Source organism: Buteo buteo, chromosome 2 (genome assembly GCF_964188355.1).
Source record: "Buteo buteo chromosome 2, bButBut1.hap1.1, whole genome shotgun sequence".
Lineage (NCBI taxonomy): Eukaryota > Metazoa > Chordata > Aves > Accipitriformes > Accipitridae > Buteo > Buteo buteo.
In genome coordinates, this window is record NC_134172.1 from 40,009,667 (window position 1) to 40,023,684 (window position 14,018).

General features: G+C 39.7%; 1 protein-coding gene across 4 annotated transcripts in view; it reads left to right on the top strand.

Moving 5' to 3' along the window:
- The window catches only part of GALNT15 (polypeptide N-acetylgalactosaminyltransferase 15), a 36,366-nt gene extending 23,160 nt beyond the window's left edge, over positions 1–13,206 (top strand). For 2 of the 4 annotated variants that reach the window (XM_075051750.1, XM_075051758.1), the window contains exons 8-14: positions 1,143–1,274; positions 2,352–2,453; positions 3,317–3,457; positions 4,395–4,499; positions 11,562–11,616; positions 12,214–12,319; positions 12,411–13,206. In XM_075051750.1, the coding sequence (XP_074907851.1) occupies positions 1,143–1,274; positions 2,352–2,453; positions 3,317–3,457; positions 4,395–4,499; positions 11,562–11,616; positions 12,214–12,272 (594 nt within the window). In that variant the 3' untranslated portion in view covers positions 12,273–12,319; positions 12,411–13,206. Of the gene's footprint in view, positions 1–1,142; positions 1,275–2,332; positions 2,454–3,316; positions 3,458–4,394; positions 6,867–11,561; positions 11,617–12,213; positions 12,320–12,410 lie in introns of those variants that run through there. The other 2 variants (XR_012653638.1, XM_075051768.1) reach the window with 2 other exon arrangements.
- The last annotated feature ends 812 nt before the right edge of the window (positions 13,207–14,018 follow it).

The following is a 14,018-nucleotide window of genomic DNA, read 5'->3' on the forward strand; positions in this document are numbered from 1 at the left end:
TGATACCTCTCCCTTGATGTCCAAGGCCCTTCATTTGTCAGTGTTTTTCAGGCATGTGGCAAAGTCTTTTTTTCTTTCTTATGGATGCAGAGAAATAGCTGGTCTGAGGAAAAGTTATTTACAGGCTATGTACCAATTTTAATTTCTGACGTAGGAATCCAGACCAGTTTCCTGGAATCCAAAAATGCATTTTTAAAAAGTAGAAATGTGAAGGGGGAGATCTACTACTGGCAAGAGAAAGAGGAGAGAGAGTCTTAAGGGTGGTGAGATATTTTTAGTATTTGGGCACTGAGAGATTTAGAAAAGTGTTTTGTGTTGTTCTGAAACTGAAGGATTAGACAGTTACCTGCTTAGAGTTTTTCAGAACCCTATTAGACATCTTGAGTGCTAAATACCCTCAAATATTCAGACTGTCAGTCCTTTGCAGTGCAGATGCCTGTGGCTGCACCAAGGATTGAAGGCACTTGTCTTTCTTCAGAACAGAGTTGCTACCAGGACAGGTAGGAGTTGATATTGTGTGTATATAATTCAAGAAAACACATAAATCATAGGAAAGGTTTTATGCCTTTATAGCCGCAAAACACATTCACTTACTAGATTTAGTAACTATCAGATAATAATGCGATAGACTATATTTGGGGCTAAATTCTGTCATCACTTACATCCTCTGATCATGGAGGACTGATAATAACTGGGTAATTTCGGCTGTTAAAAGCCAGGAAATTGAATTTTAATCAGCAGGGCAAATTCTATACTGAATGACAATTTAATGCAATCCCACTGATTTCAGTGCAACAAGTATGAAATTTGGCCCTGACTTTTTTAAATAAAAAGATGACAAAGTCTGACTTATCTTGCAGTATAATAATTTTTAGAAGAAATATTATTTTCACAGTGTATGCTACTTCTGAAACCTTTACTTCCATCACAATGCCATACTAAATGCTGTTTTAGCACAAAGTTGGAGGAAGGCTATAGCTGGTCCTCCTCCTTTGCATACTCATGAGAGATATATATCAATATCTATAACATGCAGGATAGGGGAGGTGGTAGAAATAATTCCTGTGTAGTCATTTTCACTTCTAGCACCTCTAACACAAATAGTCTAGTAAACTTGTTGTCCCTATGCTTTCTCCATAAAGGCAGAGAAGCCAGACTGTGGTGAGCGTCTTCAGCTACAGAAGAGACTGGGCTGTAGAAATTTCCAATGGTTTGTGTCAAATGTGTACCCTGAACTCTCCCAACCTGAAGACACACCAAGATTCTCTGGCAAGGTAAGAGAAAACACACTATAAAGAATGATTAGTGGTTTTGCATTGTTCAAAGACCCCAGTATCGTTTCCATGTACTAAGTACTCAGTGAACATAGAGTAAAAGGCTGTTCCTGCTTTGAAACACTTATTGTCCAAACAGACAATGCAAGGATGGGAGGAGAAAGAAAAGGACAGAGGACACAAACAGCTGGTCCAAATTCTCACATAAACAATGAAAGCCAGACAGGAGCTGAACCCAGATTGTCTGACTCAGTTCGGTGTCACAGCTTAGTGGATCCTAACCTTACGTTCTTTAGGTGCCATTAGTAAAGGAATTGTGTTGCCTCATACAGATAGCAGCTGCAACAGCAGCAGAGATATCTCTGTGCTGACCCACGTGCATGAAGAGAAAAAAGCATTTATTCAGTCTTGCACTTCTCCCAAGGGCAGAGGTAGTAGCAATAGCAGTTCCTTGGCTGACTGTGTACAGGAGGCAATATTCTCAATGTGGTTTTTTTTAAACATGTAAAAGTTGATAATTATCATTCATTAAAATGTGAATTTATTCCAGGCAGCCTTACTGGAAGGAATTTTCCCCCAACAAGGCAACAAGGTCCACTAGTTAAGTCACACTCTGCTATATGTAGCCAGATTTTACTGTGTCCTTTTACTATTTTGTCTCTTCTTTATTATCAAATTTTGCTTGAGAAGGGTGGATCACAGGAATTGTCACTTTTTTTCTTCTGGAATATTCTGGCTTTTTTTCTGACGACAGTGTCCAGTTGAAGTGTAATTTTCCATTACCATAAAAATTTTGACAGATTTCTTTTAACTATCATAACAGTTAAAACCAGAAGTGGGTATCTCTAACTTAAATAAAACTCACTGGGTAACACTGACCTTTGATGAGACTCTGCCTTTTATATTAGATCAGTTTGCAAGATCAATATGCAAGATCTAGTCTGAAAGAAAAAATTATTGCCTGAATTATGAGCAAAACCATACATCGCAAAGGGATACAACGACAAAAAAGTTGGCTGAAATATATTTTCTTTGTATCTGATTGTGCTTTATTTCAGTATAAACCTTTACTTACAGCTTTACAATACTGGTGTTGGCTTCTGTGCAGATTATAGACCTGGAAGAGCCATTGCAGAAGGCTCTATCGAACTCTCCCCTTGCAGTGACAGTCTCACCCAGGTACTGTATACTTTAAGTATGTAGGCACTGTATTAGATCTAGGGAACCATCCAGAAGACAGTCACTCCAACATGTAGATGGCTGGCTTGACATTAATGGAAATACTGATGTGTTCAAAATTAAGCATGTGGTAAGGCAATGATGCCCACTCTTCTGCAGCTGTGTGTCATTTGAAAAAATGGCAATGTTCCATGTATCACTGAGGCCAGATACCCACACTCTGCTCCAGCAGACATCATTAAGTGCCTATTTGTTAGTATATTTGGTAGTGTTTGGAGAACTGAAAGCCTGGGAGTAAAAAATATATAACGATACTAGAATAATGGGGATGGGTTTCCTCATTAGTGCCTAAAACTGCAGTTTAGTGCCTAAACTGCAGTCAAAGGCAGGAGGGAAATTCATGTAGGCAGACTCCCAAGTTGGCATTAGACTAGCAAGTTCATGCATTAAGGGAAGCCAAACCAACACAGACCGACTGCAGATATTTACTCCAAGCCCCAAGCAAGTTTTGCTGCTCACACTGAGCTCAGGGTGAGCTGCAGGCACATTTCTAACTGCAATGTGTGCAGACACTGTCAGAAACACCCTTCTGTTCAAATTTTTATTAAACTAGAAAATTTCATTATAGGATGGGTTTACTTCCTACGTAATTACAGTCCACGAAGCCTTTCCTTAGGTAAACAGTTATGCCAGAATTAGCTAGTGTGGGGGGATTGCTTTGCAGGGTCAAGGCTGTGAGGTCTCCGTCACTCATGTCTGGGTTGCATCTTAACAAACATGTACAGGAAATTATTTTTTGAATTAACATTTAAAAATGAATTGGGATGTCCTTCCATCGTTCAAACAAAGCCTCCCTCTTCCAGCACTTTGAATATAACAGCATGAAGGAAATCCGGCTTGGTTCTGCTCCGTTGTTTTGCTTTGATGTCAGACACGGGAAGGTTATCCCTCAAAACTGTACAAAGGAGACAGACAACAGCCACCAGCACTGGGATGTCCAGGAGGTCAGTAGTGACTCTGCCATGAGGGGAAGGCAGCTGATGGTGACTGTGGGGTCACTGGGTGATTGACAGGATTCATGTGTGGGGAAGGGATGAGGTATTTGAAGGGCAAGTTTCACTCCTGTACCATTTTCACCCAGGAAATTCAGGATGCCTCTTGCCCATTTACACTGTCTGTGTGCAATAAATTTGGTTTAAAAATACAGGAATCCTACCTAAATTCATATGTCCTTAAGTGTTTGTCTCACTAGCCTTATAGGAATAGAATCAGAATCAGTGGTTGTGAAAATAAGTGCAAGGCAAATCCTTGCCCACTTCTTTTGGATAGAGGAAGGGTCTGGGAATCCTGAACCCTCCCAAATGAGAGCCCTTTGGGAGTAGGGGAAACATTAAAATTCCTCCTGCATTGTAAGAGAAGAGCAAACTTCCTATTAGAGGAATTCGGTATTATTCAGCAGACTTCACCCAGCAGAGCAGGAACTCCTCTACAAGACTGAAAAATGTCATGTTCTAGGACAGTCTGGGAAAATAGCAGTTACTGTAGTTGCAGGGATGCTGCAATCCTCTGGTACAGTTCCTACTGTAATTCGTTTTGATTCCTAAGGGAAGCACTGGTCCTTTTGAAATTTTATGGCCTGTAGTACTGTAGTTGATGCTGATGACAACCTGTACCCATAGGAAACAAATAGTGGTGGAAAAGAGATCTATTGAATTACGCACCTATGACTCCTGCCAGCTGCGAAAGGAATTATGAATACTCACCATGCCCTAGACTCAAAGCTAAATGTAGTCGTTATGTTTAGAGCAATACTTAAAAAATTTCAAACAACTAGTCATTACTGGTGATCTATTGTATGTAAAAAGTTTCAGAAACATGGCCTAGCTTTTACTGGAAATCCCTTGTTTTTAATTTGTTCTTTCTTCTTCTCTCACCTTGTAGAATGGCATGATTGTCCATGTCCTTTCTGGCAAATGCATAGAGGCAGTGAAGAGTGAAGATGAGAAGGACTTGTTTTTGTGTGTATGCAACAAGAATGCAAATCAGGTGTGGCAATTTGAACGTTCCCATGGGCTACATCAGAGATGACTGACAGGTCTCTGTGGAGGTCAAGTCTCCAAAAGTTAACATTACTTCTGTTTGGGATTTAAGATACATTTCCTGCATGGACAAGAAAGATGTTTGTGTTTGCTACAGCATGCAGGGAAGTTAGGAAGGTCTTTCCTTTGAAAGCCTGCTCAAATAGTTGACGCCAGTTCCTGGTTTATTCAGTTCTAGCTAAAATTTCTATTTATTATGTGAAGCAGGGAATAAAGATACTGTGAGCATCAATAGATTCTCAACTCTGCTATTGCAGAAAACAGTTAGGTTTGCCTTTTGAAAGAAACATGGAAAATTGGCTGCCAGACAGCTTGTCTTTAGCATATTCTGTGATTTCTGAGGATACAGGAAAATGAATGTTTGTGAAACTTTTGAAACTGTAAGAGGAAGACAGCCAAACCAGGATAAGAGTTTAGCTTTGTTTTACAGTGCACTTGACTTATATAAAACAAAGTAGGTTTTTTATGCATAAAAGTAGTATACGTTTTCATGTGTAATAACTAAAATTTTGTTTTCCAATTAGCCTGAACCAAATTTCTACCCTCTATGAAATTGCACAGAGCATAAATTAGCACTTAATTAGGTACTAACTGCTCTAATTGGCTTGGAATACCAAGAGTCCTCAATGTTTGGCACAGTCCTTCATCCACAGTCTAATTTGGATGGGTGAAGGAGGCTGAAATACTAACCTTTTTTTGTTTTAATGAAATTTAAGGACAACTCTTCAGGAAACTTTTGTGGAATATGGAAGAAGATTGAACTAGATTAGAAAGAAGTGTAACAACTTCCCTGCTTGTTTTGAAATGGAAAGTGTCAGTGGCATCGATTTGCTCTTATAAAGCTATAGGATGAGCTTATTCTTATTCCAGTGACAAAACTGCTGGCTGAAAACAGCAAATGAAGGGAAACAGCAGGTTTCAACTAGGAAGAAAATACTGGCACCTACTTCCACTTGCTTGCAGCCTGAGTTAAGTCTTTCACACTGTGAAAGTGAGTAAGTCTTCACACTGCCAGTTTTAGCCCAAGACCCTTTAGATTCTTGCTGCTGTGGGTCTCCAAGCCGATCCACAAAAGACAGTAGCATACAAAATTTTCTAAACAAGCTTCTGCAGAGCCTGCATCCCTGCTGACCTCCTGTCTTTCAAAGAAGTGAATGAGAGTTGATGTTAGGTAATGAGAATGGTCTCATGCAGTATGCACTAGCAAAGCAAACTTCTATCAGTATTTTGTTAGGGCGCTTTCAATTTTGGAGTTAGAACCAATAATGATGACACTTTCCAAGAGCCTGCTAAGACAGAAGGACAAAGATTTGGGAGTCTTCCCACATCAGCACCACACCTGATTTATAGTATAAGTCAGTCATAACCATATGTATTTATTAAAGGGGAAGGGCATCATTAATGAAACTTAATTTAGTTTTGAGATTTTTTTCAAGAGACAGGAAATTGGTTTTTTTTTTTTTGTAAAATGTACAGCACATTGTTTGAACTTTAGAGAAAGGAGGGAATAACAGAATATTCTGCTCAGAACCTTCCAGTCACCTCTCTTAGTAAATCATAATAAATTGGTTTCAAGCATATAAAATTGGTTACAACAGAAGACATGAACAGCATTCTGTGTTGTGTCGTCCAAAACATTTCCCTGTGGGGGTCTCTGCTTTGAGTGCTACAGATTCCACAGCAGGTTCAGGCATCACTCCAATCACCCTAATTACTACTCACTCTTTCTTTGATAGTATCAGAATCTTAATACCATTTGCTGCTGTATCATTTAAAATCTCCTGTGACATTCTTGAAAATGCTTCAACTTTCAGCTGAAAGGATGGCAGCAACTTCTTCGAGAGCACCAAGTGATCCCTGATCATTGCCCAAATCTAGGGTGAGGAAAGAGAATTTCTAATTGCATAAAAGCTGAGTGAAATGCTGTTTTAGTGACATGTGATTCCTTTATTTTAAATTATAAGTACGCCAGATTTTTAAATTATGTATTATTTATTACATTTTGGACTCTACAGTAGGAATATAATTCCTTCAGCATTTAGCTTAATGTTAAAAAAATGTGTATACAAATATGATAATTGATCACAAGTGGGATTTATCACAAAGAAGAATGAAAATATTTTTGGTTTAGAGAAAAAATGTTTGGAATTAAACTTAAGAGATATGGACATCCTAATCTTAACACTGCTTTTTAACATAATTATAAAAACCTAGAAAATAAGGTTTGCTGTGGATATATGTACAATAGAAAAATGTTACATAATATGTCTTTCAAGAATAAAATGAAAATATATGGTTCAGTACCATTTAAAAAGTAATTGTTATTACACTTGTTTCTTTTAGTAACAGCGTAAACGTGTATTTGGTTTCCAAGGGAACTAAACTCCAGAGCACAGGCCAGAAGGGAGCTGCAGTGTGGTCTAGGAGATCTCCGTGTGGGGACAGCCAGGGGACACGGATTGTGGGCCATACCGTGGAGCATGCTTCCCTCTAATATAAATGTAACTTGTTATTACACAAAAAAAAACCAAAGGGAAAACATCTATCCCATTTTTCCTAGTTTTCTTCCTGTATGCCTTTTAAATGGATTGGTTGGTTGTACCAATGCTGTTTCCCCATTGTGGTCATTTACACATTGCCCCTGTGGTTAGACCCATCAACTATACCCTTCTCCTCAAATAGGTTTTACAGGGGGCGCAACAAAGGGTCTCTGCTAAGGGTGCTAGTGTGTTTTCCTCATTCTCGCCCATCTTTCAGACAACACAAGCAGACAGAGATGCTTTGAGCATCACAAAACATGGTATTGCTTTTAGCTCTGTATTTAGACAGGGACAACATTTCGGGTACCTCTAATTCCCACTGACAGGAAAGAAATGTAAGAACAAAATGATTCAGGCAAGAACAGAGTAGCAGTTTTAACTTTGAAGGCCTCCAAAGCAGAGCCTTGGGCAAGAGCAAAGGAATTCCAGCATAACACGAGGAAACATCTTATAGTCTAACTCCACCTGTTTCTTTGAATTTGGCAACCCAGGCATAATGAATGCTTTGAGCCAAACCCACCCAGGAAGATGAGCTAAAAGGTCACATTCAAGAACAGGTCACCTTTTGGTTGACTACACTTACTAAATAGCCTGGTTTATTCCTTTTCCAGCTAACTGGAAACAGAAGAACATGAAGGCTTGAAGTAGTATTCAACTTTTAAACCTAGACCCAGTCGATGCAGTCACTATTGGCTGAAGTCTGAGGTTTGTCCTGTTAGGTGAGGTGTCATCACTAACACAGAGAAACAGAATGGCAGCATTTTTCTCCGTGTGTTAACCTGAAGTTTGAACAGGGGGAAGGTGAGAGCAACCTTTATGATAAATCCTGTAGCACAGCAATGTTCAGGGTATCTCTCAGTCCACATGTAAGTGCCTTCAGGTCCTCCCTTAGAGACATCGATTGAGCTGTAATACTGTCTGCTTACTAAAATGCAGTAGCTTTGATTACAGATTTCCCTAGGAAGGAGTGGGGCTATGCTGAGGCAACCAAGACAAGAACAGTAACAGCTTAGATTTTCCTAACAGCTGGAAGGTAACATGTGAGTGAAGACCTTTCAGATTCTGCCTTTGTATCTCATTTTATCTCCAGCAGTTTGATTCAAATTATGAACGTATTAGAAGAGAGTGTTTTGCAAATATTAGTAACTTCCTGGCTCATGTTTTTAAGCTATGCAAACTGCACACTTCTCCACTGAATAAAGTATATCAGTGCACAGTGAAATGTAATTTTATTCCTCTTCACTGTGATATGATTGGCTAATACCTTTTTTTTCTCATGCTGCATAATAGCTGGTCTGCAAAGAACCCTGCCGGAAAGCCTCCAGTGGCAATAGCTTTATTTATCTGTCACCTAACGGTCTTACAGAAATGTACAGGAGGATTCTGCCTCCACTAACATCTTAGAGGGAGTTTGATTCTATAGATCTTTGCCATAATTTCTATCAGTTTCAGTGAAAAGGTCTGAATAGGGGCTACAGAAGTAGAGTCCCTGGAAAGCATGATTTCTGGCACACCTTTCAGACAGCTCACAGCTGTTTCTTCACCAGGTGGCTTGAAACGATGTACTAGAAAAACAATCTGGCTACATGACTTGGGATAGCAGGCATAGCGTTTTTGCTGTCTTTCTAGCTGCAACTGGTGTTTTTTTGTAAAATAGCTATCCCACATGGGGATTATTATGCATTAGACACATGGGATGGGATTCACCTCTGTTAACTGCAGCCACCTAAACAGTAGTCACAACTAAGCTAATTGTCTAGGCTTCTTCTACTGGTCAGCAGAGAACACTTCCAGAGGTAACGTCTTCCTTTTCAAAGACAAGTATTTAAACAGGATGGGTGAATCACTGTCTAGAGGTGCTTGCTTTCTCTACTTATTAGAGAGGGAGTCTTAATGAGATGGCATGTGTAGCTTTTAAACTGGAGTTAGGTGGAAGGAACATCATCCGAAGGGTACTCAGGGTAAAATCCCTTCCAGAAGCCCAACCCCCGTGCCCAGCTCTTCCGATTCCCCCCAGATCTGGCTTTAGGCACAGAGATGACAGCCAAGAACAAAATCTACCGCTACCACCTGCAGTTTCCTCAAATAAGCTTACATCCAACAGCACATTTTTTTCAAGATAGCTTCTTCGTTCACGAACTGAGAGACCCCACTGTGTAGGATGCTGTGTTACAGCATGATCTGGTCCCAACAGAATAAGAATTGAAATTTTCAGAAAAGTCTCTGTAATATTTTGAAGATGTTAACTCTAATATTAATAATAAATCTTCTATATCTTTCTGTTGAGTAGGCTAGAAAGTTACAGCAGAATTTTCATGATACAGAACAGATAGAGGTGTCAGGATTGCTAGCAACGTTCTTTTTAGCTTGAACCTAAGTTACATACAGAGCAGCTAAAGGCTGAATAGATTATTCAGTTTCTAAGTAGCTACACAATGACCTTTGATAAAGTCTATGACCTTTGGTAATACTATCATGATATTTATTTAAACTAACAGTAATTTTGTGTTACAAATTGAGAAGATGTTGAAAATAATCAGTTTTTAAAAATATGCATTACATAAAAATAGTAAATAATTTTAAAATAATCTGAACTATTTTGTGCAATTACTCAAAAGATTGCCACAAATCTCCATTCTTTGCAATATATTTCTTAGTCTCTCAGTCTTACAGACTGATAACAAGTAATCTAATAATGTCATTTATATTGTTATAGGCATAACTGAGCATTAAAGGATTACATCCTTTGGTATTATGTTTTTCACAGTGTTTTTTCCTAACTTCTGAAGTTAATATCCTATTAGGTGGAAACTGGTTTTTTTACAGTTTCTTTTTCATCATTTAATGTGACATTTACATGAAAAATTTAATCGCAGATATGAAAGAAAATCAGCTTGTACTTTGATGCATCAGGAGTTCATCTCCAAAGATTTTGAACATCAGATATTTATATCTGAGTACAAGCCATTGGGAGGCTGCTTCAAACACAGTGTATTCTGCCAATCACTCTTTATACATATGGTTTGGGATTACTGAACAAACCAAAAGTGGTCAAAAGCTGTAAATAAAAGCCAGAGCAAAATCTTTAATGCTAAACAGTCCTATGGAGAAGATAGTTCATTGCATTAGCGTCTTCCTTTTTTCTTTCCCTTTTATTAGCACACACTGCCTGCTTTGCCTGCTTAGAAATCAAGAGCCAAGCAGTGAACAAAGAGACAGTTTCATAATCAGAATATTTCAAGTGGGCAGATGCATAAAACTCATCACGTCAATTAAAAATGAGCCTTGCAGTAAAATTCTCATTGGCCAAGTTGTCTATCTAAACCACTGGCTTTTTGTCTTCTTATCTAATTTGTGTATGTGTCGTACCCACTGAAAACTCATCGTCTGTGGTGCCACGAGCTGTTTTAGCTTAGAAATCAGTCAACAAATCATATAGCCTGGAAGACCACTTAGTCTGACTGAGCAGCGAATGCTTCCTGAGTTCAGGCAGTTCAGCTGATGGATCACCAGCTGCCGTAGCAAGCCCCCAGATGGTGGCAAGAGCCACTTCTTCAGGGCTGTTTGCCCTTGATTCCTTTATTTGCAGAAGCAAAGGAAACGTTAATTTCCTAGTGTAACAAACAGCGGTCAGTTTGTGGTGACTGCGTAGATAGACACACGTAGAACCTCAGGAACAGAGCCTGGTGCTGATGCTAAGGAAATAACTTTTAGTTTTACATAAACAATGAGCGGTTTCAGCCCCAGTTCCTGCTGTTGGAACAACCTCCTGCGTGCAGCCCGTGACAGCACTCTTAAGATTCCCTGGTGCCAAGAACAACTCTTAAATCAGTGATGAGAGGGAAGGGTGAAACAAAATAGGTCTTGACACTGAAAAATAACTTGATAAGCAAAATAAGTACAATGAGACCATAATTTGCTAATTACAAGAAAATGTTCATCTTTTCTGAAAAATATAGTATTTCCTATGTTTTCATTCAACATTAGGCATTGTAACATGATGCTTAGGCTTGGCAGAGAGTGGTAATTCCATTTTGCAGAATTTCCAAGGTTTCTGAGTTCAGTTTGGTTTCTGTGTGGAACAAGACCCAGCGTCTCCTTTACTCTCTGAAACTGAGCTGGGATTCTCACTTGGAGACACGATGAGAGAGGTCCCCAAGCCAGGCTGCCCATGGCAAGGTGCCAGGCCCTGCTTTCTTGTCACACCATCATAAGAAAGAATGTTTTCCTCTAGGATTTCTTGCTTTCAACAAGCTGGCAAATTTTGATAAAAACTGTTTTGCTGGAATTTTCTTTGCCAGCTCTAGTGAACATGTTTGTAACAATTACATGCTAGCAAAGACTGCAGACTTAGCAGAATGAGGAAAATCAATATTCAATTTTTAACAGTGGGAAATAATAAAGTGGCAAATGGGAAAAGCTGAATTTAATTTCAATTCCCGAGTACATCCATCCATTTCTTTTTACAGCTCTGGAGCATTGTAGAACAACCCAACAGGGCTACAACAGGAACAGCAGCTTCAGGTTCGTGTTGCAAATACTGGTTCCTAATGGCTTGCCTGGCAGGGAAAGCTTTCCTCTGCATTTTCATGCATTTGGGCCATTTGCTCTCTCTTTGCTCTCCTTGGCACCTGGGGTGATTTTCATCTCTCCCTACCTGCAAAAGCAAGCTCTGGAGGGGAAAGGACGAAGCAGGAGGCTGGGGATTAAGGATCCAAACCCAAGTCCTCCAAACTGTTTCAGCATTTCACTTGTCAGGTAGATTTGAGCAGCCTGGGTCTTCCCCCACAACTCAACCTTCCCTGCTCTAACTTGGGTGGCATGGCAAATTACCTGAGCAAGCATCAGAAAAGCCTACCTCCCGCTCCTCAGGGATGTGGCAGGAATGCACGAAAATCACTCTGGAACGGAGGCAAAGCTAATCTTTTGGGTCCAACAGTCAGATGCTGTTCCTCCAGTCTGCCTAGCACTAACCCATGCTGTCAGCCGACCCACTGGGGGTTTTGGTGACCTGACTGACACTCAGGTCCACCTTGTGAGAATGCTCTAGTGTCAAATACATGGGTACTTTGTGCCTCCTTCTTTATTATTTTTTGTGCCTCCCTTCCTTATTATTTTTAGGACCCCTAGTGGCAGGAAAAAAGGCGTTTGTAGAGAAGATCACCTTGGAAGGCTCTTAACATGAAAGCAAGACATGAAATACCAGTACAGCCATAAGCTCCAGCCAGTAAGGAATGAATGTCAAAATGCCATTTCTTTAATTAGCATTCTGGATTTTCTCCAGGAAGAGTTATCTCATCTTTTTCCTTCTTATACAGGATGCTGCAAAAGAATAAACTGAAATGAAGCTCTCCGTTTGTGGAGGGAAGTATGCTTTTATGCCAACCAAGGAAAAATATGGTACACTTTGAAAAAAAAGCTATCCCTTCTCCCCTCTGGCACCCTCAAAATCATCCTACTATTCATCTGAGCACAAGTTGTCCAAATCCAGGGCTGCTACTGCATAACTCAATGAAAGACTAAACTCTGCCAGGAAAATATCGAAGACATAAAATACATTTATAGCTACTGGTGATTGTTATTTTACGCCTGTCAGTAATCTTTTTAGCAAACAGCTATCCTCAATTATTGATAATTCATTATGGGGTTTCAAGGTGACTCTGTAGATGACAGGTTTAACCCCTAATTTTCCATTTCTCAATAGGAATAATCTTGGCATGATGAACATCTGTCCCTCCAGATAACCCTCATTTTGACCCTTGACAGCAAAAAACCTGTTGTTTTTTGTCTTCAGCCCTTAGCCAGATCATTCCAGCTGTGCTGGTACCATGAAACCCCCCCACCCTGTGTGGATCTAGTTCTGCCAGGCCAGCGATTTCCCCCTCTGAACTGTGAAGAATATTAAGCTGCAAGAAGGGCAAGAGCAATTTATACCTGCTCCTATACTAGGTCCCATCAATACAATTGTATCATTAAAAGTGTTTAAAACTCATCTACAAAATAAATAGTAAAATGAATAAAACCCCTAGATGTGCACAAAGTCTACATCCAGCAAGAACATAGGAGAGTCGTATCAATTTTTCTTGGTTTTGGCAGTAGAAAGACAATCCTAATGGAGAACACAGGAGAGCAAATAAGAGCAGAAGAAGTGGCAGGATGGAGGAGGTTATTTCTCAGACTGTGAGAATGTGCAGGTGGTAATTTGTTCTACTGAGACCAAGATTTCTCTTTTTCTGGCTGGACATGTCAGAAATATGCACAAATCTATACTTGAGGTTTCCTCCCTGCCCTATTTGAGAGGCTCGTCTCGCTTAGCTTTCTGGTTGCTTTCTGCTGGACTGGCTATAATGAAAAAAATGATGGAATTTCCAGCAGCAGAATAACTATATTGTGAACTATGGACAGTCTTGGAATTGTAATTTCTTGGCAGTCATCAGCAATGAATTACAATATGCTACATCTGGGGGAAAATACCGGAAAGAGCCTGCATGGTAAAGATCTGGATAGTGCAAGAATGAGCAAAAGTAAACAGTCTTTCACATTGATAAAACACATTTGACAGGTTTAAAATACAACAGTCAACTCGGTAAGAAAGTAGAATATTAAAAGCAAGTAGTTTCATATTTTCTGAAAAGGATGTTTCTTAACAGTCATTGTGCCTCCAGGCATGGATGTAGCTCTTCAAATCTCACCAAGGCATTTTGCTCCTCAGTTAGTGTTGCACAACTGGTCAGGAGCATCAAGAGTGTGTGTAACACAGCAGGAGTGCGTTTGGGCGCATCTGATGGTAGGGCCAACAGCCTGACCTCATGAAGCAAGTTATGGCAATAGAGGCTGATTCTAATCAGGTATCTTACATCTGGAGGGTATTGCAATAGAGATTGTATAGCTGCTGAACAAAATAAGTGAATAGAAATAATCCAGCA